The following is a 26,288-nucleotide window of genomic DNA, read 5'->3' as shown; positions in this document are numbered from 1 at the left end:
TGTGCAGGCATTAACTGAAATTGGTTTGAAAATCAAACTGCTTGGTGAGCCTTGTTTCAATATGGGACATCTCAAACATGACTTATGGTCTTCGCCAGATCTTTCCGGGGAGAAGGCAGAAATACCTTCTCACTTACCTCCAGGAATACCCCCCTCTGATACAAATTTTTTCTTTGCCTGAGCGCTCGTTTCCATTATCTTCGTTCAACTCTTATGCACCTATTCTGTTATTATCTTACATGCCATTCCAACTAGCGTGACTGGTTACTCGACGCGTAAATGCTCACCAATGCTAAAATACACCCAATTATGTTGGGGTTGATTTGCTTCTGACCTACTAGCATCAGAACAAGCAGGACATATATGTAATGTAAATATAAGGAGAGTGTATATGTTGTTTACTCGACGGCCAAATAAACATAACATCCAGGCTGAGGACTAGAAGAACAGCTTGTGTACGACTCAGATAAGGAATTATGATGGCGTATCCCACTAAAGCAAAGAGCTGCGTATATGCAAATATAAGATACTTAGTACTAGCTAAAGATAGAAAGTTCCTACTTCGGAGCCAACGTATTAGCACCGCAATTCTACTCAGAGATAGCCGTTATCAAAGCCGCTAAAGCGCTCATAGCTATAATAACCATAAACTGCACAGCAGTTAGGAAAGCAATCAGAGGAACTAGACAAATTTAAAGGATCATGGCGGTGTGAGCAAGCAACCAATCTAAACCACCCAGGGGGAATTGTGCAGTGGTGATGGCGACGGTGGCCGGACAGGGGTATGAAATCTCGGAAGAAGCCCTCGAGATACCTACTTAGTAGCGTAGAATGGATAATTTGGGCCCTCATGTGAGATATTGGATTATGGCATTGGGATATCCGGGGAGGGACGCTGTCTCGTGACCGGCCTTGATGTAAATACAAAGGCAAGTATGAAAGAGCCCGAGGCCGGCACGATAGCTCCATGCCCGTTTGGACAAATCTTAGAAGACTAACTTGACACAAGAATGCCAAAGCAACGGCCTACTCAGAAATAACTTACCATTGCTCCCAAAGGTCTTAAAAATAAAGGGCGCACACCACGCACTACAACTTGTCTGGAACACCAGTGATCCTTCTTCGATGGATGCAAACTGGCCAGGAAAAGTTTGTCATAAGCCAAACTCTACTTCGATATCCAGCCGCCTCAATACACGCTAGGGACTGAACCGCTCGATATCGGATGAGGGATTGAACTCTTTGGTATCCTCCTAAGTTTGTTTCATCTTCCGGGTCATCGTTGGAACCAACAATTGATGTTTTTGACCCTGTGGTCTCCTTTGACAAGGACCTAAGCTACGGGTGGTGAGTTACAATTGGCGACCAGGTATGTATATTTGCAACACAAGTTTGGTAGCGACCTAGTTTGAGTACTATGTGTACATGCGATGATTCCCGCAAAAGCGGATTTCAGTCACCTAAATAGCAATCAGTTCGTTATGGGAAAGGTCATGAAACCATATTGCATATCCTAGCGCATTATTTATCAACCAAAGAAGCAGAAATTTCGGGAACCGTACCTTCGAATCCGATGATCACGGATGCCAGTTCGTGATCAAAACTGCGATGGACGATCAATTGTTTACCTGCAATCGTGTGAATTCAAACCTCTGGCACTGCACACATGTCAGCCAAGTATTCTAGTACTAGTTTTTGCTAATTAATCTCTCAACAGGCAGAAACCTTTCTCATGTGCCCAATAGGCTAATAGTTATAGACGTGGTAAGCTTTTTTAGATTTTCGTATCCTATTAACGTCACAAGCACTGCTCTGGATTATTGAGTATTCCGTGTTGATTCATGCAGAATCAAGTGCAATCATATTTATCACAGAAGCACAGGTTACATACATGCGAATCATACACCTAACGTACACTAGTGTACGAAGCCAGTTGGAAGAGTGAAAACTTAATCTGTTGACCACATGTTATCTATCCAAGTGCTCTCAGCGCTGTCCTTGGCCGCTTCTGGCCCTATTTGATCGCCGGTTATTTCTGTAACGCCTTGCGCTCGTGTTTCCCGAGCTGTTTCCTGCACCGCCGACTTCGTTTCTTGTTTCCTCTTGCCTCGGATCAATTTCGATTCGCATGGAATTGTTATTTGAGCTCTCATTGGTATGATTTCGGATAGGAATCGCCCTTTGATTGCCTTCTAACTCTCCCCACCCTTGTTCGCGTCGATTCCTGTGCGTAAACTCCCGGTCTGCTGGTACATTCGAGGTCACTGGAGCCCGGCCACTTTGTTCTGCGACTGATCGTTGTGTATGCCAATTTGTATTTCCCGGGCCTGGTTCTGAGATACCTTGAACGGCAGTATTGAAAGGGGGCATTGCATTTCGTGGGAGTCCCTGATTCCTCCGTGCTCTAGTGTATGGACCGGAAACAACGTGCGCATTCCTTGGAGTTGCATCCATCAAGCGGTCAATCCGGTATCCTTGACTTTCTATCCATTGAGCCAGTGCTGGGGTGTGAGTGTATGCGCGCGCCTGAGGTACTGGGGTCTGTGGTTTAGGACGATGCATATCACTAGTGCTTTGGCCTCTGGTTTCTTGAGCTCTAGAGCGTCGTGAGCGATTTGGGATTACTTGAGGATCGATATCTGTATTCAAGGGCGTGGCTCTATGCGAAATATCCCTTTCGGTACGACGAACCCTGCTATCGATTTTACTCGCAACCCATGGGGAAGAGTTTGTAACAGTAGTCGAGATAGCGTGGTGGGTGTTCAATGGAGCTCGAGGATTTGGGAGGGTGGTACGGGGTGGTTGGCGAGTTGCATCATTCGGTGGAACCCGCGACGAAGAGGCAATGCTGTAACTAGCCGAGCTTGCACGCTCCGGTACTAAACGGGGTGCTGGGTAAGAAGGGGCTTTAGGAATAGTACAACTTGAATCATAGCCTGGAATTGGGCTAGCGATATTTTTCACTTGGTTCGAAGTGCTGGTAGGTGAATCCGATGATTTTTGGCTTGGAGGAGCCATGGGTTGCGTTTGGGCATTCTCGGTATACTCCGGTTTCTGAGGTGCAACATTCGACCCCGGACAAGGGCCGGCATTATTTTGGTCTTTTACCAGTATGAGCGGGTTTGGCATCCTCAACTTTGTGGAAGGACCGGGAGAAGGCAATACTTGTTGTGGTTCAGAGGTCCCCGGGTTGGATTTCCGCACGGCTCTGCTAAATTCGGGAACACCAGGATCAGCGCGAGTTGAAGACGGACCACTACGAACTGTGCTGGAGTGTGTATAGTATACCGGAGGAGTTGGTTTTTGCGGCTCCCTTGGACCTGGTTGGACTGAATATGCTTCTGGCTTTTGAGAAGGCGGTCGTGGCCTAGCGGGCGGTACATAAGGTGGAGGCGGTGATTCGGGTCGAATTCGTCTCCTCTCGGGTGATTCGTTACATGGGAGACAACACAGGAGCAAAGATAGGAAAGCAAACATTCCGAACGATGGCCAAATGATGAAAGGCCATATTGAAGTTTCGCCTCTCGGTCTTTGGCGAGGTGGTGGTGCAGGTGGTAGTGGGAGGCTGGGGGGTGGCGATGAAGGTGGTGATGGTAGGGGTCGAGGTGCCCACTTGACAGCATGAGGCGGATATATGGGTCCTCCATCGGTGTTATCTGGTTGTGGTACTGGGGTGTCCGGTCGCGACTTTCCAGACTCATATATGACCTTCGTGTACACAACCTTGGCAATCGTCATTTCTGTATCATCTCCTGATGGCAATGCTGCGAGTGCAAGGCGCAAAGAATGCTGAGCCATGTCATCCAGTCCAGTCATGCTCCAAATCAGAACAGGGTCGAGCTCGGGATGGATTGGCGACAACACTGTTGCATTGCTCACGCTATCCAAAGACTCGAAGGACCGGGTGGAAGTTGACTCAAAAGGGGCCTCTAGGGCATTTAAATATGCCTGCTCGAGATCAACAACGTGGCATATATCGTTGAGACAGACGTGTTGCGGTGCAAACCCATCTTTCATAAAAGATTTCGGAGCGCCATACACATACACGGCGGATCCTATGCGCAAAATCAGTCATACACTCGGCATCTGGGCTGAAATTGCATCACCTTGAAAGTCCATTGTTATCGAGGGATCTTCTGTCGTTCTATAAGATGAAACTGTGCTACGATAGGTCAGGACGGATCCAGATGGCCCGTCCTCCCTCCATCTCCAAGGATCAAACCACCCTGTACACCACCATGCAAAATGTTTCACACAGCGGCTTCCGGGGTGGTATGCAATAGCCCGGTCGTCGTGCGCCACGGCAACATTTTCGAGTCGACCCACTGGTGGATCAGGGCTAGCGCGACAGTCTATTTATACACCACAATAGAGCACTAGTAAACTTAGGCGTACCTGGAATACTCCTGTTGCTCCCAGTAATGAAGGGCCTTGAATGGGAATACCTTCAAGTTACTATCGCTAGTTTTAATCAGCCGAATAGATACACGTGTCTGCCGGTAAGAGTCAAGCGCTTGGTTCCGCCACAGCAAGATCGCCTCCTGATGATGCTCAGTATTCAGGTAAGCGTGCTGGACGTCTACGTGCTCGCACGAGCCTGAGTCAATCCGCACACATATATTAATGAGAGAGTTGATGTCAGTAATGCGTGCCTTTGGAATACCGTATATGGCGACGACACCGGCTACGTAGAACAATGGAAATGGAATTAAGCGACTCTAGCAACCAAAAGAGACGGCAGATATTACCTGTTACAGTTGCATCTAATCCCCATTCGCCCAGGTCTGATTCACCCCGCGACCGCAATTCGTGCCACGACACCCAGGAGCCATCCTCAGCTCTGTACTTTTTATTGAACCACCCGGATAATTCAGAGGACTCCCATGGCCACCAGCTAGATGAAACAGGACTCTTAGGCCAGTAAGATAGTAAAGGATGCGTATCATGCATGGCAACTTCACGAAACCGCCAACTATCTTCTTCAGTGGGCCTGAAATACGGAATACTGTGTCAGAGCCTTGACAGTTCATTTTTATTGTTACGAACCATGGGGTTGGTCTCTCGGTTGCGTAAACGGCGTGGGAGAACTGGATTCCTCGGTACCTATCTACTTCGTCCACGGGGTCGCCGACAGAAACAACAATTCGATGTTCGCAGTTTTTTAAACCGCCCTTTGCGAAAATAACCACCGGCGTGTCGAAGCTGTCGGCAAAGGAATAGGCTTCGGCAACATCCACTCGAAAACAGACAGCATCGGACGCCATAGAGCGGATTTCGTATAGACATATTTTATAATCCATAGGAATTGCTTGCAGCTGACTTCGAGGGGGACCATAGAGCCATATCGCAGAACCTGTTATCAAAACCAACAGGTCAATAGGATTGTGTCGATGGATTGTCACAAAAGCTTACCTTGAAAATCGATGTTCATTCTAATTTGTTTGTGATCGAGGCTACGATGGAGTGCCGCCAGCTTGCCTTGGCTGCGATATACCACAGATTCCCATGGCTTTACCCAGCGATCGCATGATCTCCAGAATATATAATTGCTCCATCGAACACAGAAATTGCCTTCGGGCGAGTAGGTTATATGGTCACTATTTGTGTCGTAGATCGTAGTATTGATTCTTCGGCAATATACACAATTCAGCAGGATAAGCCCCAGGATAAGTTTCGAAAGGCTTCCCTTGAGTCGCGCCATGTTGCGGCTCAAGAGATATAGTAATGAGCTTGGGGAGGAGCGAACAATGTTGCCACCCAGTTGATGTAATGCTACATCCGGTCGGAATCAAGTGGCTATGTTTTGCCAAAGCGGTTCCGGTACACGTGCCACCAAATTAACCCCCAGTTAGCTTGGTTTTCAGCCTGTGCCCGCGGTGCGACCCAGGTGGAGGAGTCGGTATCGACTTCCTAAGGGGAAAGTGCAGCAGGAAACGGCGGGTAGTGGAGCCAGGCACGCCGCAATGCGACGTGCCCAAGAACGGTAGTGGATTCGAGCAAAGCACAGGTGGGTGGGCCAACCGTGCGTCTACTGTACAAAGCGAGAAACGAATCGAGAGAGAAAAGAAAAAAGAGAGACCGAAATGAGACTGGCATACAACAAATAATAGAAAACGTGATAGGTTGAGACAAAGTACGGAAAGATTATACTAACTACAGTAATACGACTGAGTGAGGCGGGTGGGTTGCGTGAGACAAACTGTGCAGGCGCGCAACGAGGGTGAGTAGCGACTCATCATCTCCACGCTGGGTACATGGGTGTACTGAATCTAGGTGCGACCAAACAAACGTGCACCTACCACTAGCCATATCCGAGGTCCCAGCTGGCGGAATGTATCTGTGAAGATCATGCACACAGTTCGCGAGCATCGGAAGGCAAAGAAGATCCCTAAAAGGACAGGGGATCGCCTCCGTCGATTAGTGAATCTGACGAGAAGTGCTTGGAAGCAACAGCGGTGCCCACCAAGGAGGGGCTGTGGGGCAATAGAACACTCGAATGGAGCAATGAAGATCTTCGAAACATAACAAACTGCGGGCGCGGATCAGCGAACCCGGACGCATGCAGTAGGGAGATGTCTAAGCGCGCCGGTGCCTAAGAACAGTCCGAGTCCGGGCTCGCGCCTACAGAACCCATGTGACTCCATAAAATACGGAATTACAAACTCACTCCTAATATCGCTGTTGAGTTCGCAACACGTCCAAAGAATAACGCGTTTCAATAGTACATATTCATGTCACAAAAATGGAAGCTACAACACTATCACGCCTACGACACACCTATTAATATTGAATGGGGGAAGTCCACGGCTTCACAAAAAACCATACAAGAGAAAACCATACATAAAACCATACTACGCAACTGGTTCGCGTGGCAGACTAACATTCTCCCCACCAAACCCGTTGTCCCCGCGCCGTGAGCTCGCTTGATGAGAGTCTTGCCCAATATTGCCGTTTGGAGGCAGCGACTGTAACGAAGAATTGGGGCTCACTTCTTCTTTAGATAATGTGTACCTCGGATCTGTGGGCGGCAAAGTCCCATCTGAGCCAATGAGAAGAATGGCGGGCCTTGTCCAATAGATTAGCAGGACGTTAATAAGGCCCATCAAGTTGAATATTGAGCTGAAGACCATGGTTGCAGGCATTACTTGAGACCGATTCAAAAGATCGGGGTTTGCAAACGCAGCCCACCGCATTATGGACAGTGGGAGCACGCATAATGTGTATGCTAGAGGGTACCTAAAAGAACTTTAGTATAAATCCAGATATGGATAGACTGGGGCTTACCATAGCATCTTGACTGCCTCGTTAGTTTCATCAATTGTACTTGTAACACTCCGCCGATCAGCATCGGGGACTGGCTCACGGAACATGTTTTGCTGGTTCCGTACAATGTAATAGGCAGGGATGTACAACCCAATAGAGAATATCCCCGCAATCCACAACCTTGGAATGGATTCAGCTGACACCATCGTACCGTGGCTTTTCTCGAGCTTACCAAAGATATTCAGCAACAATGCGTTCAGGCAGGTACTTGGAATTGATCCAACACCCTGATACGAAAGACTTTTAGCAAGAGAACATTCCTTAAATGCTATATGAAACTTACACCAAGGTGTTGGGGTATATGCATAATGTACATCTTCCTCTCCTCCAGGACCAGGCGTATCGTACTTCCTGAGAAGGATGACAGGCCATAGTATGCACCATAACCAAATGATTACTACTGTAATCAAGCATATCCAAGGTCTATATACCGGAGGGCGCCTGGAGTTCACGGCAATAAATGTGTATATAGCCACGGCAAGCGTGGATAGCGCTGCTGCGGTCTCCCCCAAAGTCTTTACAATTCCTTGTGCATCGCAAAATGACCCGCAGTACACTTGACGATCGTATGCCCAGCGGATATCGGATATTGCGCCCAACGACATTATCATGTCCGCGACGATCACGTTGAGCTGGATAGAATAGCGTTGAGCCATAGCACCAATCAAACACCCGTCAACAAAGCCATACCATCAGTATATCTACGTTGCCTCGGAAGAGTCTCCATGGACCTGGAGGTGGTTTATGGTGGTTGCGGATATAATTGCGCTGATGTGGAGTTGACTCAGTATATATTGCGTGCTGTGATGATATAATACACTTACTGCGACGATATAAAGCAAGGCAAGCAAGGCAACTAAAGAAATAAGCCCAGTCTGCGCATGGAACTAGCGAAATGGTCAGAGTTTTTCCGCACAGGTAGATTCTAGGACTCACCGCAAGTCCAACCACTGCTCCAGTGCTCAAGCATACATGACAAGTGGCAGTTTTCTGGATGTCGTTAAAAATATCAACGTTATCTCCAGTGCAATTAATCGGACCCTTTGTTAAGCGTAATACTAGTTGGCTCGCATTCCACGACATGTTGGTCGTGGCTGGGTGTACAATACGATGCGGGTCTTCAGCTCAGAGTGGTACCGTTTATACAACTCGTAGCAGCAGTAGGCGCTTCCCGGACTGATCCGGAATCAAGCCACAATTGACTCTATGTTTTACACCAAGACCATAACCTGGAACTTCGGACTGCGGAAGCCCCTTGGGGTACATTTTGCATATATAAATAGAGCATGAAGGCTGTCTCGAATATATCGTCGAAAAACTGGTAAGGAGACGAGCGAACTTTGAAGGGTGGGCTGCCAAGAGACACGAGGCCCAAGGTCAGTCGTTTGCCTATAGTTAGAAGGCCTATATGATGGTTGCTACGCTCCGTCACCGATTGGCAGTGCAATCTGCCACGCCAAGGGGAAATACAATAGCGCTAGCACAGGTTTGACTGCGCTGGGCAGACCAAGGCTACAGGGAAATGAATACACCATGGCTTGCGGGGGAGTATAGGATTCAATTATAAACAGAAATCTATTAATGTTTGGGTACTAAACAAATCGAATCAACCTCATTACTGTAATTTATACCATCAAAACTTCTTGTAAGAGACGCCCAATCATTTACTACTCCACTTCCATCCTTTCTTTTGCCCTTCAGCAGTGGGAGTACCAACGGTTGGCGAAGCTGGAGACTTGGCCGGGGCACCTTTCTTTCTGCTTGCTTCAGCAACCAACCTATCGAAAAGGCAAATCAGTGAATAGCCTCCTGGTATCCTATGTGCAGACAAACCGTTCGAGTTCACGCCGCTCCTCATCTGATTCATCAGGTTTGACCTCCTTCAGCAATTCTCCAATCAGGAATAAGGCCTGTACGTATGAGCGCTCAGCGGCGTTCTATCAGAAAAACTGAACCACGTACTCGGGCGCGCAAGAATAGCTGTTCCTTAGGGGCGCCTTGCTCCTCAAGTACCTTGTCACAGACTTCACGTAGAACCTGGCTGACCTCCCACCGAGTCCCTCTCCACGATGCAAGGAGAATCTATCCATGGGAGTTGGTTAGTAACACGATAGCAATACATGCAGGCTCAAAATGCCACGTACTTTACCAGTCAGGTCCATCTCGAGGGCGCGGAGTTCAGCCTCTGCAGCTTCTCCTTTTTCTTGCAACCTGGCCATATCCTAGAAAGAAAGAATTAACAAATAAAATTAAATTTTATAGGACTACCGACCTCCATAACGTGTTGAACTCCGATTCTAACAAGGTCATGTCAGAGATATTCGACGCATATATAGGGTTACTCACGCGCTACCAAGCACCCCCCAGGCCTCTTTCGCAACAGCGCCCTTCTCCTTTAATCTAGAAACAAATCCGGGGCTAACCAATAAGTTAGCTCTAGCGAAAGAGCACATATTTATCTTTAAGACTTACATCCCAAACATCTTGCGCGATTTCAAGGCGGAGTTGGCTTTCATGAGGTACACGTTTCCTGTAGCCTATGTCAGACAACTTGAATTCCACACATATTTAATACTATTTACCGATGGTATGTAAAAGCTATGAAAGTTTAGCATTGTGCAGCTGAAAGGCAAATAACCCAACTTACTTCGACACCAAAACTCTCAAGTTTCAGATCCTCTGCTTCCGTCTTGATCCTCGCAAGCCATACCTTGACTTCCGGATCGTTAGTGTCCCCCGGGTTCTTAGCAGTCATGAATGGACGAATTCGTTCTTTCAACTTGTCCGTCAAGGTCTTGACCCTGAGCCCCAGTGTTAATACACAGTTAACCATTAACACTCCAGTTCATACCTTTCCTCCATGACCTTCTTCCTTTGCAAATCCAATTCTTCGAGTTTCTTCCTTTGCTCAGGAGATAGTTTATTCTTTCCCTTCTTGTCCTTTCCTCCAGCAGCTCCGGTGCCAGTGGGCGTAGCAGATCCACTTCCTTCATGCTTAATCATACCCGAATCAGTTCGTACAGGTTGCGGTGCGGCCTCAGGCGTCGTGCTCGGAGGGGGTGCACCGGCATTGTTAAGCTGCGAGGGTGTAGTTGCAGCATCGACACCGGGAGGCACAGTGGCTGCCCCCGCAGCAGAACTAACAGTAGCTGGATTGGGAGACTTGGGACGGTTGGGATCGGCCTCGGCCACAGCACGCTCTTCGTCCGTCATCATAACCTCAGCAGCATTCGTCATTTCTTTGAGCAATGAAATTTCGCCTATCTATAATTACGGAAGCGTTAGAACGTTACGTGAATAGACACAGGAAATTTCCACCAACCCAGTCGTTGAACCGTTCACCTCCAAAAACATTGGCAAAGAATGCAGATGCATCCTCAAACCCGCCTTCAGGACCTTCAACCTGAAATACGATATTTGAACTTGATCGACGTACCAAACAGGGTTCCAACATACCTTGTTCTTTCCCTGTTTATCATATACGGCTCGTAGGTTCTGAACATACAAGATCAGCACGCTGCCACCTACTCCCGCGGCTACAAGTTGTACTTACCGAGTCGCTAAGAACCTGATAGGCGGTACTGTAGTAAATTAAGAACACAGCCGAACACACAGGTGTAAATGTATTGAAACACACCTAATCTCCTTGAACTTCTCCTCAGCATCTGGCGAAGGGTTCTTGTCCGGATGGTACTTGATCGCCGCCTTGCGATATGCCTTTTTGAGATCAAGTTCGCTCACATCGGTGCGAACTCCGAGCTATAAACATGACATTCCTAATCAGCTCGATTGGATAGGTTATCTGAGCGTAAATTCAACTAACCTGTGAACAAGTAATCGAACATCCCAAATAGGGTGATATGAGAGTCTTAGCCAAATTGCACTGTACCCTATTCCAGATACACATACCAAATCGTAATATTCGCGGTCAAATACTTTGGGCTCGGGCGTTGTATTCTCGGCCATCTTTCGTGATTTGTGTAGGGTAGCGTTAGTTTATAGGGTGGAGGTGGTGTGTAAAGAAATGTACTGGCACCAAACAAGTCAGACGTGCAAGGGTTCATGGCGCTTAGTATGATGAACCTCACCTGACGTAATTGCATTGCATTGCCTTGCGTTACCTTGCATCTTGCAACGATCGTCTATAATGTGATTTGGGTATTGAGAGCTTTCTCTGTTGGCTTTCCCATGTCTACGAGCAAAAGATATCTCCATGGATCTTTTTCATCTTCGTGGATAGAACCACCCACCAGCACGCATGCTACACCATTTGGAACTATTTCTGGCTCGGGCTCTAAACTCGGATATCGTCTCCCATCTATCCGACGCACTCATAAACATGCATACAAGTACAGATCCGCAGTCCCGATAACTTCAATCGTGATCTACTTAATTTCATTTCGGTATCAAGGCCGGAGGAGGCGGATTTGACATCCATACTTGTCCACTTGCGCTGTTCATCATGCATCTGCACGGAAGATAACGGATAGACTACACCGCTTGATTCTATTCTATGTCGATAAGTTCCTGTACAACTCCGGATGGGAACCCTTGTTGAAAGATGGAAAGCTTGATTCAACGTTCGACCGGTTCCTCAAACTGGAACAGAACCAAAACTTTAGATCATAACGGCTCGACCGATGTGTTCCTAAATCCGATACGTCCTCAAGCCGACTCGAAGTAGATGATCCACGCCACCATCACCATTGCGTTAACATTAAGAGCAATCTTTTGGATTCTGTACTGCGATGTTCATGCTGTATGCAAGGAAAAAGATACCACCGGAACGATTCCTCGTGGCAAATTCAAATGTTATGTGTGGCACAAGCCGGTCAGTACACATCCGTTATCAAGACCCAGACCGCGCGCGATGGTGGCCACGATTTCTATTAATTCACGTCGGCCGCTTTGTTCGAACCGGTCCGAGATATCCTTCCATCGCGACAGGATTGGTACAGCTACGAGAGTTTTGTGACATTGATTGCAGAGTGGCTACTCGGGTCGCTGCAAGGCGAATAACACACAGAGATAAAATAATGATAACCCCGGGGTCGGCAGCGATTGGTCCGCACGGATCTTCATCACCGCTCCCGGCCTAGTCATTGGACTACACCGTACCAAAAACACAACGTGGGGTACGAGGCAACGAGATTAGCAACTTCGATCCCGGATGATAGGGGGAGACTGAAAAGCACTCGCCCCTAATCGTCAACGTAAATCCAAAGGCCTCGAACTTGTGGCTTCAGCCTCGAATGAAGGACAATCAGAGGTGTGTTTGCTTTCGCCACGCAACAACGCGCGACTTTCGCACCGGACGTGATCGGTATTGAATGCATGACCGACTCTCGCCACCCCCGTATCTCAACTCAGCCTATAGCGGGAATAACGCCGCTTAATAGCCTAAACCAACACTGCTCTCCCGAGTCCGCCCCACTAATGCAACTTCCCGTTTCAACCACTTCACCAAGAAATAGGAGTCTAGCGCCAACTATAGAATTTAAGAATAGGTAAGCCGGAAGCGGCGTAAGCAAGTATAGCAAGCCCAACCAATCAGATTTCCTCGATGTCGAACCCGCACCAGATTCGCACTTATCGCGCACCCTACTTGGCAAAACATGGGTTTCAATCGGAGTTTCTGGTAAGATAAGGAGTGAAAGGCGCGTCATAGTGTAGCTCAGGAACGATTGTTACGTCATTGTGGGGGATGCGAGCTGAAACTGTGCTACTCAAAAAACGCCGCAACGACGAGGCTAGTCTATTTATTGGGTTGATAACGGACCTGCGCATCTAGTCTATAATTATCGATAACAACAAAGCGCGATCGATAGCTACCAGAACAAAGAGGAAAAGACTAAAAAGTAGAATAATAAATACCATGGCCTAGAGCGCTTCAGGCGCGTTTGAAACCTGCTAAACGGGATAACAGAGTGCAAAGGAAAGCAAGACGGAGGCCCGAATGACTCTATGCCTATGGGAACAAAGCAGTCGGTGGTACAGTGAACGAAAACAGATAGCGCACAACAAAAAAACAAACAGCAGGTATTATATATGCATTACAATTATCACACACACAGCCCAAAAAAAAGAGACCAGAAAAAGAAACCTAGGACCAAAGCCAGGGATGTTGAGCAGCATCGAGCGCATCAGCCCTCTCAGCCGGATCAAGTGCCAAAAGCGGTCGCAAGAACTCGCTTATTTCGGCGACTCGGTCCTTGTTCATCTCGTACTTGTCCTTCAGGACAGAATCAAGCGGCCACATATTAATCTTCCGGGCCGGCACGTTTCGTAGAGTACAATCGGACCGGAAGATAGCTCGGGAGAATTGCCCCCCAAATGCTGCAGCATGTGTAAACGGACCAAGTGCTTCGTGCATCTGACAGATATGATCGTCGTCTCTTGACCACAAAGGCTCACGCGCCTTGGGCTCAAAGAGGAAATCACCAGTCAGGAGCTCAAACACCTACGAACACGATGATATTAGAAAGATATGAGTTAGCCATTGATTGGAGATGACCTACAACACATCCCAGCGAAAAAATATCCACTGCAGGACCCCATCGCTTGCGAAGGATAACTTCCGGAGAGCGATACTGTCGCGTCTGGATATCATCTAATATCAAGTCACAAGTCAGCCATATGCATATTTAGAACGAGATAAGATTGAGTTGATCGTCACATGGCGCTGGAATATCTCGGTCTACGGCAAATAGACACCAGACAAGTATCAGGGAAGGAAAGATTGGGTATAGACCAGGAGTCTTAGCCAGGAGATTCAGGCACGAAACAGGCAATTGCCACGGCCCGTCTCGGGGATGAGCGGTGACTGAATAGACTTCAGTTATGGTGGCTCCAACGAGCGAATTAGGCTCCACCACGGACCCGGACTGAAATGAAAGAAAACCGAGGCGTGGACTCACCTGTAACATGCCGCCCAATTCTTGTTGCATTGCCCAAATCGGCAATCTTGATCGACACTTGGTCTTCTGTCGCCGTAGGCTTGGCCTCTGATTGGGTCGAGATGGGTACGGGCGCAGTCTTGGTCAACATTGAAGGACCATCGACTATGGACAGCCTGGGCGTATCCGAATCTTCTCCAGGTTGCTCAGCAATGACGGGTGCTGGGACAACAGCTGACGTAGGACAATCGTCAGCCTCGGTCTCACTCGTCCAACCAGACCCCGCAGCGCTTGTGCTCGTCAAGCTGAAAATAGCTGAAGCAGCACAGCTCGAGTTGGCGCTCGTCTGGCGCTCATCTTCCTCGGTCACTAGCTTAGACATTCGAAGGGCAAGTTGTTCAAACTGGGCGTGACTGGCTGACAGACTCGGCTTGCTGCTGGCAGATCCGGACCAGCTCGGGCTAGGACTTGAAAGAGGCTGGGAGCCAACAATGTACACGTTCTGTCGGCGGTGAGAGTAGTATGAACTGCTGCGGGAGGAGGCGGAGATGGGGATCGAATGTTCCACGGCGGGAGGGCTGGATGCGAGTTCAGCACGAATGTGATTCTCAATGTGGTCGGGGGCAATGCGGAGTAGGATGTTTTCGGGTTTGAGGTCTAGTGCGGGGTAACTAGGTCAGTCTTGAATAGGACTAGAGCCCAGCGGTTAGTTACCAGTGTGAATAAGCTCGCATACTCTATGGAGGTAGTCGAGCCGTGCAAAACCTGGCGTGTGATTTGTTTGACAAACGGTACGGGGACCCCGTGATGTTTGTAATCGGGCTGCTGTAACAACTGAAGGAGATTCATTCCCAGCGGTTCGAATCTATTCAGATAAGGTGAGCGCCTAGGCTTATCTACCCGGAGGCAACTCACGCTATACAATGGTGGACCTGTGCGGTCCGCGCGTTGGTATGTGTAAACGAGTCGAGAAACGTCACGAGGCGATCTCGGCCAGGGTGGGCTTCGTCGCGAGCGTCGACTATGTGCTGAAGTAATGCGACCTCGTCTGCGGCTGTTTGAGAGTAACGGGGTGCGGACTTGACAAACTTGAGCGCGACATGCGAGTCGGTCTGTATGTCGTGGGCAAGCCAGACAGTGCTGAAATGGCCCCACCTGTCCTCTCGTGTCAGCGTACTGAGGTGCAACATGGGGTACAACTAGGCTCACCCGAGCTTGCGCACGATACGGTAACGGTGTGCAAAGCGGTCTCCAATCCGCACACGCAGGTATCCACCAGGCATATAGTCGCCCACGGCCTCTTCGCGTTCGACGACTTCGACGGGCATAGTCTTGGTTCTCCTTGGTGGGTCCGGAATAGTATACACAACTCTCTTCGTCCCCCCTGGCGACACTCGTTCACTCCGGTACGGCACACTCGGATCGGCATCCGTCGGTAATATCACAGACCGCATCGACGGCGACGTACACATCCTGTAAAGTAGAAAGAGGGGAGCAAAACGCTTATCAACGCGTATTCCCTAGGAATATAGGATATATATGCATACGACGTCAGTATCCAAAACAACGGCACTACCGAAAAATCCATGCGGGTCTTGCCGGTTTCCGAGGATCACCCTACCCCACGTTTTCGCTTCCAATAGCACAGAGCTTGTTTCTGCATCTTCATCGGGGAATTCACTCAAGCCGGTACACCGGTATAATAGTTACACTTAGCGCCGGCTATAGTACACACACAACATTCGTCTAAATAAAGTACACTTTCTACTGCTTTGCCACCTGGGGCTCGAGATTTTTCAACCGCATCTCAACCAGGAACTCATCGTCCCGCACGCCTTGTAGCCACTTTTTGGCCGCCCGGCTACCAGCCTTCCAGAGCCCCACCGCCGCTGTCCCGCAGAAAATCCCGGGGTAAACGAGAGATACTAAAATGACAAAGACAAGGGTCAGTCATCGAACTGTCACTGTCGCCTATCGATACAGTGCTCCTGGCTGTCAATTCCCTCCAGCTCCATCGGCAACTCAATTGCCCATTCCATCCATAAACAACTGGATATCAAAACAAATCGGTACTTACGCAACACGTCATCACCACCCACGGGTGCACCATACATTCTCCCCAACGCCCACACAATTGCTCCAGGTGCCCCGATCACAAGCACCAATCCGCCGCAAACAGGTGCAACAAATGTTCGAATTGCGGCGACCGCGTCTGGGTTCGTCAGACCTGCACGAATAATCTGGTGGGGGCAGGAAGGTTAGCAAAGAGAGTTGCAGCGGGCCAAGGAAAGCGTGTAGGAAGAATATGGAATGAGATCATGGAAATGCTATTAGATGCTGGAATAAAGTCGATCGTCGTTCAAATATGATCTCCCAGCTCAAAAAGGAAGATCACCAGATGAAAGCGGCCAGGGCGTGGTCAGAGTCTGGGCAAAGTGTGACGCAAAAAGTGTGAGATGAGGTAATACGCCTCTCAATTACATGAATGCATGTGAAGAATAGGAGGCGGGTTCTCTGCCAACGCGAACCTCCGAGTCGTTTACGTCCTGGATCTCTTTGTGTCCATGATGGACCACAATACAGGTTACAGGAACCAGGTTCCTTGAGGAAAGGGGGTAGGAAAGTAAACGCATGGGAGACAGGTGAACATATGCAGTTGCGCCAAAGAGAGGAGATTTAGGATTACAAGGCCATGTCGCGTGACCCAAGGTTAACCTATTGTCGGTGCGCGACTTCTAACCCTGGTAATTCAAGTCTACAGAGTCGCGAACCTAAACCGCAAGGATAGGAATTGGGTCTCAGGTCACAGAATACCATCGCATGGCAAAACGTGTGCTCTGAAATCGTCATATCGACACGTAGCTCTCACGGCCGATGGAGCTCGTCATCGGGCGACAGTGTCGCGATACGAGAGAAGAATCTTTCATAAGGCATCTCCCAGAGGACGATCGTATCTCATCACATCGCCCATGCGGCAATATCCCATCGTAATCGCTCAAAGTGCCTCAAGCAGGCATTCTTGAGATCCACCCAATTGCCAGCAGTACCCTCATCGTCATACCCACACATAACAAAGCATTCGACAGCCCCAAGGAATATGGACTTACCTGCTCCATGGCTCTACCAAGATCTTCCATCCGTCGATCCGCTTCGTCTGGTTCGTCGCCACCGTCTTCAACCCTGGCTACTTCACCAACTGGTGCCTGAGCGGGTACACGGGCCCTTAATCTCCAGGTTTGCCATCCAATTTTCATCAATACGAGTCCGAGCGCCCAGTCCTCGGCGATTCGAAGCACGGGCACTGTTTCGGGGTTCCACCACAGACGTAGCGGTAGGACAACATACATCTGGAGCGTCACAGCCACGAGGATGGGCATTACGACCCCCATGCCAATCCCAATGCAGAGGACATTGGCTACCCAGACCAGAGCTGAGGCCCAGGAACGGACTTGGGAGCGATAGGCTCGCCAAAGACCCCAGAGGACATACCAGCCTACGACAAGTGAGTAACCGTCATGCACGTTGGATTTATGAGCAATTGTAGATAGTAACCAGCGTCCTAGCAGGATGGGTCCAACGGTTCCTGTAACGGTGATCCACGCTGCTGTAATCCAAAGCAACATGACCAGTGCCAAGCAGCGAAGCCCAAAGTAGGGTGGAACGTGAACAATGATGTAGTCTTGCTCGGGTGTGCGTCCTGCGCGACGAGTCTCTTCGTCTTGTTGAGCCATGACTTCTTCTCCGCGTGGTCGTACGGCCTGCCCCGCATGATTGACTTCAATCAGTACAGGTTGGTCACGCAAGAAAGCAATGTTATCGCTCTTGGGAACGCGTAGCCATCTGCCATAGAGGTGCTCATCTGAAGGAATCGTCCAGGTTTCAGCGGGCCCATTCATCGGTCGTAGACCCCTCGATTCGCGTTGGAGTTCATCTGCATGTAGCTGATTGAACATGAACGATGATAACCTGAGCTGCCGCGCCATAAATTTCCACCATACTTCTAGTCGCGCCTTCATCCAGCTCCCAATTGTTAGGCGCTTGACCGTTGGGGGCATGACCAAGTGGAGGAACAGCAAGTCGACGGGAATCTCCGAAAGGGGCTCCCTGGAGGCATTGCAATTTCGATCGGATTATTCGATAGGAGGAATTTTGGTTTTTGCGCATGAGACGACATGACCCGTTATGTTCAAGCGTCGGTGCCCGGATATAGCATGGAGTAGAGGAAGTTGAGGAAGGCACAAAGTCAAAGCAGCAGATCAGTGGGGGCACTTTAAAGAAATGACAACGTTATCTCTTGCTCACCGCATATTTCCCCGTAGCGGCAGAATACCGGAGAAGATGTATGCATAGCGGATGGTATATACGACGCTACCGACCGCGACCACGATCACGACGGTGTACATCACCGCGCTTACCGCGAGTTTTCGGAGTTGCGTTAACACACGTTTATCGAGGATATCGCGTATGGGTGAGAAAGATGCATCTTGCGGATCCCTATGTTACCCGATGCGTGAGTATTCCCCTCCACCTTTGGGCAAGCTAGCGCAGTGTATGACAACCGCATCTGTCCCTCAGAAACTTAAACTTACTTGATGAACCACATAGCTCCGGGCCGCATCACCGCCCGACATGCCCCCAACGTAAGCGCAAATTGATACATAACTATATGCCATATTCGTCAGCATCACCCGGGTTAGGAACCTCGTTGTATGGACCCGAACGCGATCTCGACCAGAATAACCGGCAATTGACGCCGGTTAATTGCGTGGATACAAAGAAGGGAAAAGCTCGCGATAGGAGAGGAACCAACTTACATATCGTACCCAGTAGCCAATGGCAAAAGAACGCGGTCAGTGGGGCAGAGTCGTAGAACGCGATCCTGCCCGCCAACGTGGCCGACTCGAACAGCGGCAGCGTCGCGATATCTAAGACGACCCCGCACCCAGTTGGGAAGACCAGTAATTCAAGGCCGATAAAGAGCGCAACCTGAAAATCAAAGATGTCAGATCGTCCAGATTCGAGCCCCCGAAATCCCCCTCAAAGCTTGATACCCCACACCCCCCACACCCCAAATCGCAATCAGGTAGGGCTCCAACGTTCAAGAGCCAAGAAGACCCCCTTTGGATAATATAAAACGGCTAGATAGTGCCTCACGTACCTTTACGACTATCAGCTGCTGCTTCACCGCATTTCGCAGGGCTCGAGCAGCCCCTCGAACGGCCCCCGCATTGAGTGCGCCCAAATAAATGCCCATAATCATGCAGAGAACTATATATCCTAAGCATATTGCGAACGCACGTTCAGAGGTCCCATCCGCGGTCGCCAGTTGCTGCCATCTCCGAGCAAAGGCATGTGAAAATAATCGCACGGTTCGGCCAAGTGCAGCAAATCGCGACTCTGCTTGTTCCAGAGATTGCATGGAAGGTGCAGGGAGATGGAATACGATACGTTCGACCACATTTGTTGGAGAAGGCTGGGGGACTGAGGGATCTGCAGCTGCACGAGAATGTGCGAGAAGCCTGTCCCAATAGCGGTATGCTGTGTTTTGTATCGCAGTAAGATTCAAGACTGTTTGAGGGGTCGGAGATACTGCAGCCGGTGGCTTGGGAACTGAAAGCGTAAACGGAAGTATGCGTGTGATCGCCCACTTTAATGGACGAAGGAGGAGGTTGACAAGGAACAATAATCCATCCACTATAGGATCTGTCATTATGCGCACAGCTAAAATCGGAAATCGAATGAGCACGAGTATGTCTGCTGGCTGTAACTATTAAATTCATTCTATTAGCTTTGGTGCTCGTAGTGAGGGGTTAATTCAATCTTCCACTTACGAATAAAAGCGCAGTCGTCTTCCCCATTGTAAAAGGCACCCAAATCCCAACTGCAATAGCAAGATCGATAATAAAAATCATCAGGAAAACGTTCTGGAACACGGTCGTTATAGGTCCACGCATTCCAATCGCTGAAAGACAAAGATTAATGGAGCTCCTGCTCATCTCAGAGCTGTGCACGTACCTTCCAAGGCTCCGTCCATATCATCGTCACCCATAGGCTCTACATCCTGGGCATCTTCTTCATCTTCCTCCTCAACAGGAGGGGCACGAGGTATCTGTGCAACCCTTTGCTCCAACTCTGCCAATACTCGTTGTCGCGCTGCTTGATCTTCAGCCGCCTCAACCATCGGCTGTGGGACGTCCTCAACCAGCCTCTCTGGTACATCATCGTACGCTACGAGAGCGGGCATCTCTTCGTCCGGCTCCCCTGATGTCAATGGTCTGTGTGGCATCTCGTCTTCATTTTGCTCCATTCCCAGTCTCTCCATGTAAGCTACTTCTGTGGCCAACCCCGACGAGGCCAAAGGCAAACGGTCGTCAAAGTAACCCGGTTCAGAGGTCATATCCTCAGGAGGTCGATAGAGAGCAACATGTGGTGAATCGGTCGCTGGAACTGGTTCGTCGAGGCCAGGCGTGCTAGGTGGTAAGGGTGGCCTGGAGGAAGGGCGAGAGCTGCTTTGGGAGAGGGTAGGTGGGGTAGAAGAAAAGCTAAATCTGAAGTCGTCGAATTCCTTGGTGCCCTTGAATGCGGGAGTAGAGGAAGTCATTCGTTTTGACGGCCCTGCTGGTAATGGCTTAATGGCTCGTGGAGCTCGAGTTACTGAAATAGTGTTGTGAGTGTGTGAGTTTGTACGCAATGGCTTGGCACTTACCAGATGTCGAAGCAGTTGATGCAGAGTCTGTGGAAAACGTCCTGAAAGGATCGGGGCGAGCCTCCATCGGAGAATCAGGAAGGGGGATATTGAGTGGGCTATCCTGAGGGGATGCGGGATGTGGTGCAGGTAATGTAAAGTGAAACTCTCCTAAGCTGGCTTGGATTTGTGATTGGGTAGCATCGGAAGATGACGAGTACATCAACGAACCAACTGGCCGACTTCCATCGAGTGATGATTCAATCGAATAAGCAAGCGACTCGGAGCCAGCTGCTGGGGAACTAAAGGCAAAAGAGCTTGGCAATGAATACTCTCCCCGAGCCTTGTGGATGCTCCAAATATGGTGTCACTTGATCCGTTGGTCCTTGTTGAAGAGGGCTGCACACAATTTAGTTCGTGAGTGAGATCTCATTTAGCGGAGCTGCTTACAATCGGATCTAGATCCCCAGCAGAAGGTTCTCGTTCCACGCGCCGGGTAGCCACCAAACTCTCAGACAGAGTGTCGTCAATTCCAAGGGCTGGGACTAGCAGAGTCTGTCAGTGCTGGGTGATTGGTCCACGTCGAATGCTTACCCGCTGTCTCTTCAAGTTGGCCTTCCTCCGCTCCAAAACCACTGGACATTGATATTATATCTGGGTGGCTGACTATGCTTACAGAATCATTTTCTTCTGGATCCTCTTCAGACGAGCTTAGAATATCAGGCAGTGCCTCACGCAGATGTAGATCCTCGTCGGGAGGATTTCGCAATTCTTCTGCCTCTAACTCTTGTCGAGCGAGTATTTCTGCAGCTCGAAGAGCATCCTGGAGGGCCATGTGCTGTTCTTGGATGGGTGCTCCAACTCCCGCCACTGCCTCCTGTGGAGGAATAAGATCCGGAGCCGCCGCCACAACATCAGGCTCTTCGTCTCCAAAAACTCCGGGGCGCGCATTCTGAATGATCCATTCTCGAAGAAGGAAGATAGTGAGAAAAACGATGACAACTGCAATGGTAATGATCTGTCCTTTGAAAATATCGGCCCCGAGGTCATGAGGCAAAAAGGTAGCCCAAAGAGGCCGTGAAGGGAGAGGAGTCTGTGTATCATTGGCCGACGACGAAGGATGTGCTGGTGGAGGGGGCGTTTTATCAGGTAGTTCTCGCCCAACCACCCAGTGGGCCCTATGCATACCAAAATGATCGGGATGAATGCTCTCATCAGATGAAGGAAAAGAGCTCACAATGCTTCACCGGTCCAAAAATAAAACCTCCAGACCCATAGCGTCAAATAGGGCAATATGGCGAGCCATATTACGGATATCATGACAAGTCGCAGCGACGTAATGAGAACTTTGGCCATTTGAAGAGATAGCTTTCTTAGGAATAGCTCGGCTGGGAGCCGGTCGGGCATATCATTCTTGTATACTATAGAGAGTTCCGATGAACACACCACCATTGCAGGGTGGGACATGTACATACCTTTAGTGAAGCCATATTCATATTTGCACACATCACACGAGCGTTTCTTACTGTGAGCTAGCCATGTGGTCAAGCTGAAATAGCGTTATATTTAGCCGTATCTTACGCCGACGCGATGGACATACCAATCTTGGTGAATATAGCGAATCGTGCCTGAGCACTTGCAAGGATAGAAGAGTGGCTGATCTTCCTCTGCTGGTGCACTGCAAATACGACAAGTGTCGACCTCGGCTGTGATAAACACGTTAAACACGTAATAAATGTGATATTCATAACATACTTATGTCGACATTCCGATCTGAGTCCATCGAGGAGTCTGGGGTGGACGAGGTTCAGAAGGTGAGCGTCATCGACGTGCGGGAAACATTCAAACCCCTAAGCGCCTGGACAAATACGGATTGGCAAAGCCCCAACCACCGCTCTGAGCCTCTTTTCCCCGGGTCGCAATGGATGTTGTCGGTCAGAATTCAAAACTAACTCCTAATATTTCTACTCACTTGACAATCAGAAAAGGCAAACAGTCTTACCGCCAAAAAATGGACCAAGGACTCCAAAATTGGAGAGGGTACATATGCTATTGTTTACAAAGGTAAGCCGTATTTCTTGCCACAAACTATTGCCTACCATAGGTCATTGCAGGACGCGAGGCCACTACTGGTCGACAAATAGCTATCAAAAAGATTAAAGTTGGTCAGATGAAGGAAGGACTCGATCAATCTGCGATCCGTGAAGTCCGCTACCTTCGTGAACTAAAACATCCAAATGTCATTGAAGTAAGCCCATTCTATTATGTAGTTTGTTTGCGTCTTATCGAACACGCGAAGCTACTGGATGTCTTCTCCTCCAAGACCAACCTCAATCTCGTACTTGAATTCTTGGAGACCGATCTGGAAGCCGTCATTAAGGACCGAACCAATGTTTTCTTGCCCGCGGATATCAAGAGTTGGATGGCCATGACTCTGCGTGGGCTGGAGTACTGTCATAGGAATTGGGTGCTGCACCGAGTATGTATGTTCCGGCAAACCTTATGATCCAACTAACTCGCAGAAATTAGGATCTGAAGCCCAATAACTTGCTAATTGCCGCTGACGGACAGCTCAAGATAGCCGACTTTGGTCTAGCCCGTGACTTTACAGACCCGGCCCAAAAAATGACATGTCAAGTTATCACTCGGTACGCTCCTTCCTAAGCCCATCGTGAATTCTAACCGACGTAACATAATAGGTGGTACCGACCACCCGAACTCCTGTACGGAGCTCGATACTACAGTACTGGGGTAGACATGTGGAGTGTTGGTTGTATCTTTGCCGAATTGATGTTGCGCACGCCGTATCTGCCCGGAGAAAGCGACATGGACCAACTTAAAACCATATTCCGAGCTCTGGGTACTCCCACGGAAGAAGATTGGCCTGTAAGTCGTCCTTGACCTCTTGGGCGCCTAGATTAATGGTGAGAACTTGTACAGGGCCATACGGCTTTACCCGACTATACGTCGTTCGGACATTTTCCCAAGTCCCCACTCAAATTGCTGTTTAGTGCCGCGAGCACAGAGGCTCTTGACTTGCTTGCTAAGTTTCTGATTTATGATCCGAGAAAGCGGATTAGTGCTTATGATGTGAGCTCTTGTTCTTCTCGTCTGTTTGAACTGATTACCGACCGAGCTATAGGGACTACACCATCCATACTTTTTCGTTGCCCCCTATCCAACCCATCCTTCACGACTTCCTAAAGCCTCAACACCTCTTGCACCTCGCCCCCTGCCTCCCGACGAAATCGATGGCAAAGATGCGGCACCAGGCGCCAAAGCAAGTAGCAACAAAATGGGAACAAAGCGTAAAGCGTCTGGAAGCCACGAAGAACGCGAACGCTCCGTCCCTCGCAAGACACTGTTCACATAACTCATTGTTTTTTCTTCATGGTCTGGAATCTTACGCTATGGGATATTGTATTTTTCTCCGGCTTGTTGTCGACGCTCGCATTACAGTATCTATTATAATTTATTCATATAATCAAAATCAAAATCTAGATTCGAGCAGGATTAATTTGTTTTGCGTGCTCGTTTTCTTCCGGCTGGACTTGGATCCACTGCCATGTAATCTACTCCCGCTGTTTCGTTCGGAGTAGGATTGCTTTTGGGTAACAGAGTATTGACCATAGTCTCCCACATTGAGTCATTGATGCCTTTAGCTTGGTCAAGCGCGGCGCGAAGTTGTGCAACTTCCTCTTCAAGTTCTGTGACTCGGGCATTCGAGCCAGATCCACCTCTTCTCGATTGAGACTGAGGGTTCAGGAAGTAAGCTTGTCCAGCCAAGAGTTCATCGGAGTCGGAGTTGGTATGAGCCTCCTATCAATTTCAGAGCAAATCAGTAACTCATCAAAGTTCACTCCTCACACTCCAATGAAACCTACCTCGACTCGGGGAGGAATCATTACCATTACTTGATGAGTCTCCCGCGCTTTGAGATCCCTCGTTCTCTGGAACGGGACGACCGGTTTTAACGGAATTGGATCCTTTTCTCTTGTGTCGTGGTCTATTGGTTTGAGCATACACTGCAAGTAGATAATCGCTAGACCTTTATCTTTGTGCGTTGCGATTGTGCGCAAAAGTTGGTGAGATTCGAGATCATAGATAAGAATAGAGCCAGATGCGGTGCCGACCAAGAGATAGGTAGAAGTGAACGATATGCAGAGGGATGTGATAGGCTGTCTGCCGGCGTTTGTGATCTGAGTATGTGATTTACCCAGAGAAGGAATCTAACATTGACATACCCGACTGTTATTTCAGCCTCTGATGGACGAGTGTCACCAGTGACAGCTTCCATGCCACGACGATTATCATCCGGCTTGAAAAGGTTAATCCGATGAACATGTCCTGCGGCTGATGCGGCGAAAATCACCCGCTGAGCACGGTCCATAGCGGCCATTTGCATAGCATAGGGAAAGGTGAATGTTCCGATTAACGGATGTGAAGGTGTACTTAGGTTCCATATCTGGAGTCACATCAGCTAAAGTACGCGAACCGGGGCGCGGGCTCACCTTGACGGAATGATCCTGCGAGCAAGTTACAAGTCTGCAATCTGGGAACAACCCACTCCCACAAACGACGTCCAAAACAGGAAGTGTATGGTCGGAGAGGTTACAGTAAGGTACAGGCAACTCATGTTGCAATTGATTGTCTACTAAGCTATCAATGTGAATGCGTTAGTTCTTATGGATTTGAACCGAGCGCCAAACTGACCTGGCAACACTCCAAACGCTCACGCCCGAATCGTCGGATGCTGAGACGATTGCGGCATCGTCCGTTGTAAATTTTAGTACTTGTATACGTCTAAAATGTGCTTCCCATGAGTTGAGCATTACTCCCGAAGCGACCTACTGCCGAGATGGATTGTCAAAAATTTTAATTAGTCGAGAAGTAGGTAAGATAACGTGCCTCCCAGAGATAAATGCGCCCATTTGCTGTTCCGGCTGCGCAATAATTACCACGGCTGTCCGAGGCAACACAGGTTACCCGTTCAGGAATGACTAAACGTTGTGCTAATTGGTCCTGCGTAGCATGGTTGGGAATATGGGACGATTGTTACTCTCTTGATAAATGAAGGCGTACCTTTTGAAAATGGTAGACATTCAAAATAGGCTTATCGGTCTGAGCAGAGATAATGTATCCGCCCTGTCCATTTTGGGACTCGACTACAGAGACATTGCGTACGGCCGATGTGTTTTGTTTGTACGTAGCCAGAGTTGTGCCGGTTTTGAGATCGTGAAGAGCCAAGTGACCTGCTCCAGAGCCAGAGAGCGGACCAAGTGCACAAAGTAAAGTTTCTTGAAGTCTCATTTTGAGAATATGCGTGCGGCGTTAATGTATAACTAGGGATAGGCAACAAACTAAGTCGGGAGCAACAGCCGTTA

At 49.0% G+C, this 26,288-nt stretch overlaps 7 protein-coding genes across 7 annotated transcripts; 1 reads left to right on the top strand and 6 right to left on the bottom strand.

Moving 5' to 3' along the window:
• Positions 1–1,986: 1,986 nt before the first annotated feature.
• RhiXN_05209 (uncharacterized protein) lies at positions 1,987–5,431 on the bottom strand (the record flags this gene model as incomplete). Its single annotated transcript, XM_043325025.1, has 6 exons — positions 1,987–4,055; positions 4,107–4,339; positions 4,396–4,684; positions 4,749–4,990; positions 5,047–5,353; positions 5,413–5,431. 6 exons carry the CDS (start codon positions 5,429–5,431, stop codon positions 1,987–1,989), a joined length of 3,159 nt encoding a protein of 1,052 aa, XP_043177444.1.
• Positions 5,432–6,851: 1,420 nt separating this feature from the next.
• On the bottom strand, positions 6,852–8,406 carry RhiXN_05208 (G protein coupled glucose receptor regulating Gpa2 protein; the record flags this gene model as incomplete). The annotated part of the gene is made up of 7 exons (XM_043325024.1): positions 6,852–7,236; positions 7,285–7,443; positions 7,496–7,550; positions 7,607–7,955; positions 8,014–8,091; positions 8,148–8,210; positions 8,260–8,406. The coding sequence occupies 7 exons, from the start codon at positions 8,404–8,406 to the stop codon at positions 6,852–6,854; spliced, it is 1,236 nt and encodes a 411-aa protein (XP_043177443.1).
• Positions 8,407–8,983: 577 nt separating this feature from the next.
• RhiXN_05207 (X-domain of DnaJ-containing) lies at positions 8,984–11,289 on the bottom strand (the record flags this gene model as incomplete). The annotated part of the gene is made up of 15 exons (XM_043325023.1): positions 8,984–9,101; positions 9,157–9,233; positions 9,286–9,405; positions 9,468–9,545; positions 9,596–9,620; positions 9,670–9,741; positions 9,796–9,853; positions 9,906–9,921; positions 9,971–10,124; positions 10,175–10,587; positions 10,646–10,726; positions 10,780–10,818; positions 10,877–10,904; positions 10,961–11,082; positions 11,233–11,289. The coding sequence occupies 15 exons, from the start codon at positions 11,287–11,289 to the stop codon at positions 8,984–8,986; spliced, it is 1,458 nt and encodes a 485-aa protein (XP_043177442.1).
• A 2,137-nt stretch (positions 11,290–13,426) lies between these two features.
• Positions 13,427–15,547, bottom strand: RhiXN_05206 (Serine/threonine-protein kinase; the record flags this gene model as incomplete). Its single annotated transcript, XM_043325022.1, has 6 exons — positions 13,427–13,783; positions 13,842–13,933; positions 14,241–14,890; positions 14,956–15,084; positions 15,135–15,374; positions 15,429–15,547. The coding sequence occupies 6 exons, from the start codon at positions 15,545–15,547 to the stop codon at positions 13,427–13,429; spliced, it is 1,587 nt and encodes a 528-aa protein (XP_043177441.1).
• A 436-nt stretch (positions 15,548–15,983) lies between these two features.
• On the bottom strand, positions 15,984–22,687 carry RhiXN_05205 (E3 ubiquitin-protein ligase MARCH6; the record flags this gene model as incomplete). Its single annotated transcript, XM_043325021.1, has 18 exons — positions 15,984–16,144; positions 16,297–16,459; positions 17,327–18,323; positions 18,522–18,713; positions 18,809–18,881; positions 19,034–19,205; positions 19,378–19,986; positions 20,051–20,181; positions 20,235–20,873; positions 20,926–21,084; positions 21,136–21,195; positions 21,237–21,303; positions 21,355–21,449; positions 21,499–22,082; positions 22,142–22,325; positions 22,380–22,453; positions 22,505–22,610; positions 22,660–22,687. 18 exons carry the CDS (start codon positions 22,685–22,687, stop codon positions 15,984–15,986), a joined length of 4,494 nt encoding a protein of 1,497 aa, XP_043177440.1.
• A 138-nt stretch (positions 22,688–22,825) lies between these two features.
• RhiXN_05204 (cyclin-dependent kinase) lies at positions 22,826–24,277 on the top strand (the record flags this gene model as incomplete). The annotated part of the gene is made up of 8 exons (XM_043325020.1): positions 22,826–22,838; positions 22,888–22,968; positions 23,019–23,152; positions 23,204–23,383; positions 23,434–23,552; positions 23,604–23,790; positions 23,845–23,994; positions 24,047–24,277. 8 exons carry the CDS (start codon positions 22,826–22,828, stop codon positions 24,275–24,277), a joined length of 1,095 nt encoding a protein of 364 aa, XP_043177439.1.
• A 140-nt stretch (positions 24,278–24,417) lies between these two features.
• On the bottom strand, positions 24,418–26,214 carry RhiXN_05203 (WD40 domain-containing protein; the record flags this gene model as incomplete). Its single annotated transcript, XM_043325019.1, has 9 exons — positions 24,418–24,723; positions 24,789–25,086; positions 25,149–25,369; positions 25,416–25,430; positions 25,482–25,563; positions 25,618–25,707; positions 25,756–25,847; positions 25,891–25,926; positions 25,987–26,214. 9 exons carry the CDS (start codon positions 26,212–26,214, stop codon positions 24,418–24,420), a joined length of 1,368 nt encoding a protein of 455 aa, XP_043177438.1.
• Between the last annotated feature and the right edge of the window lie 74 nt (positions 26,215–26,288).

Source organism: Rhizoctonia solani, chromosome 2, assembly GCF_016906535.1.
Source record: "Rhizoctonia solani chromosome 2, complete sequence".
Taxonomy (NCBI): Eukaryota; Fungi; Basidiomycota; class Agaricomycetes; order Cantharellales; family Ceratobasidiaceae; genus Rhizoctonia; species Rhizoctonia solani.
Note: the sequence above shows the minus strand (reverse complement) of the source record. Positions and strands in the feature narration are given on the sequence as shown.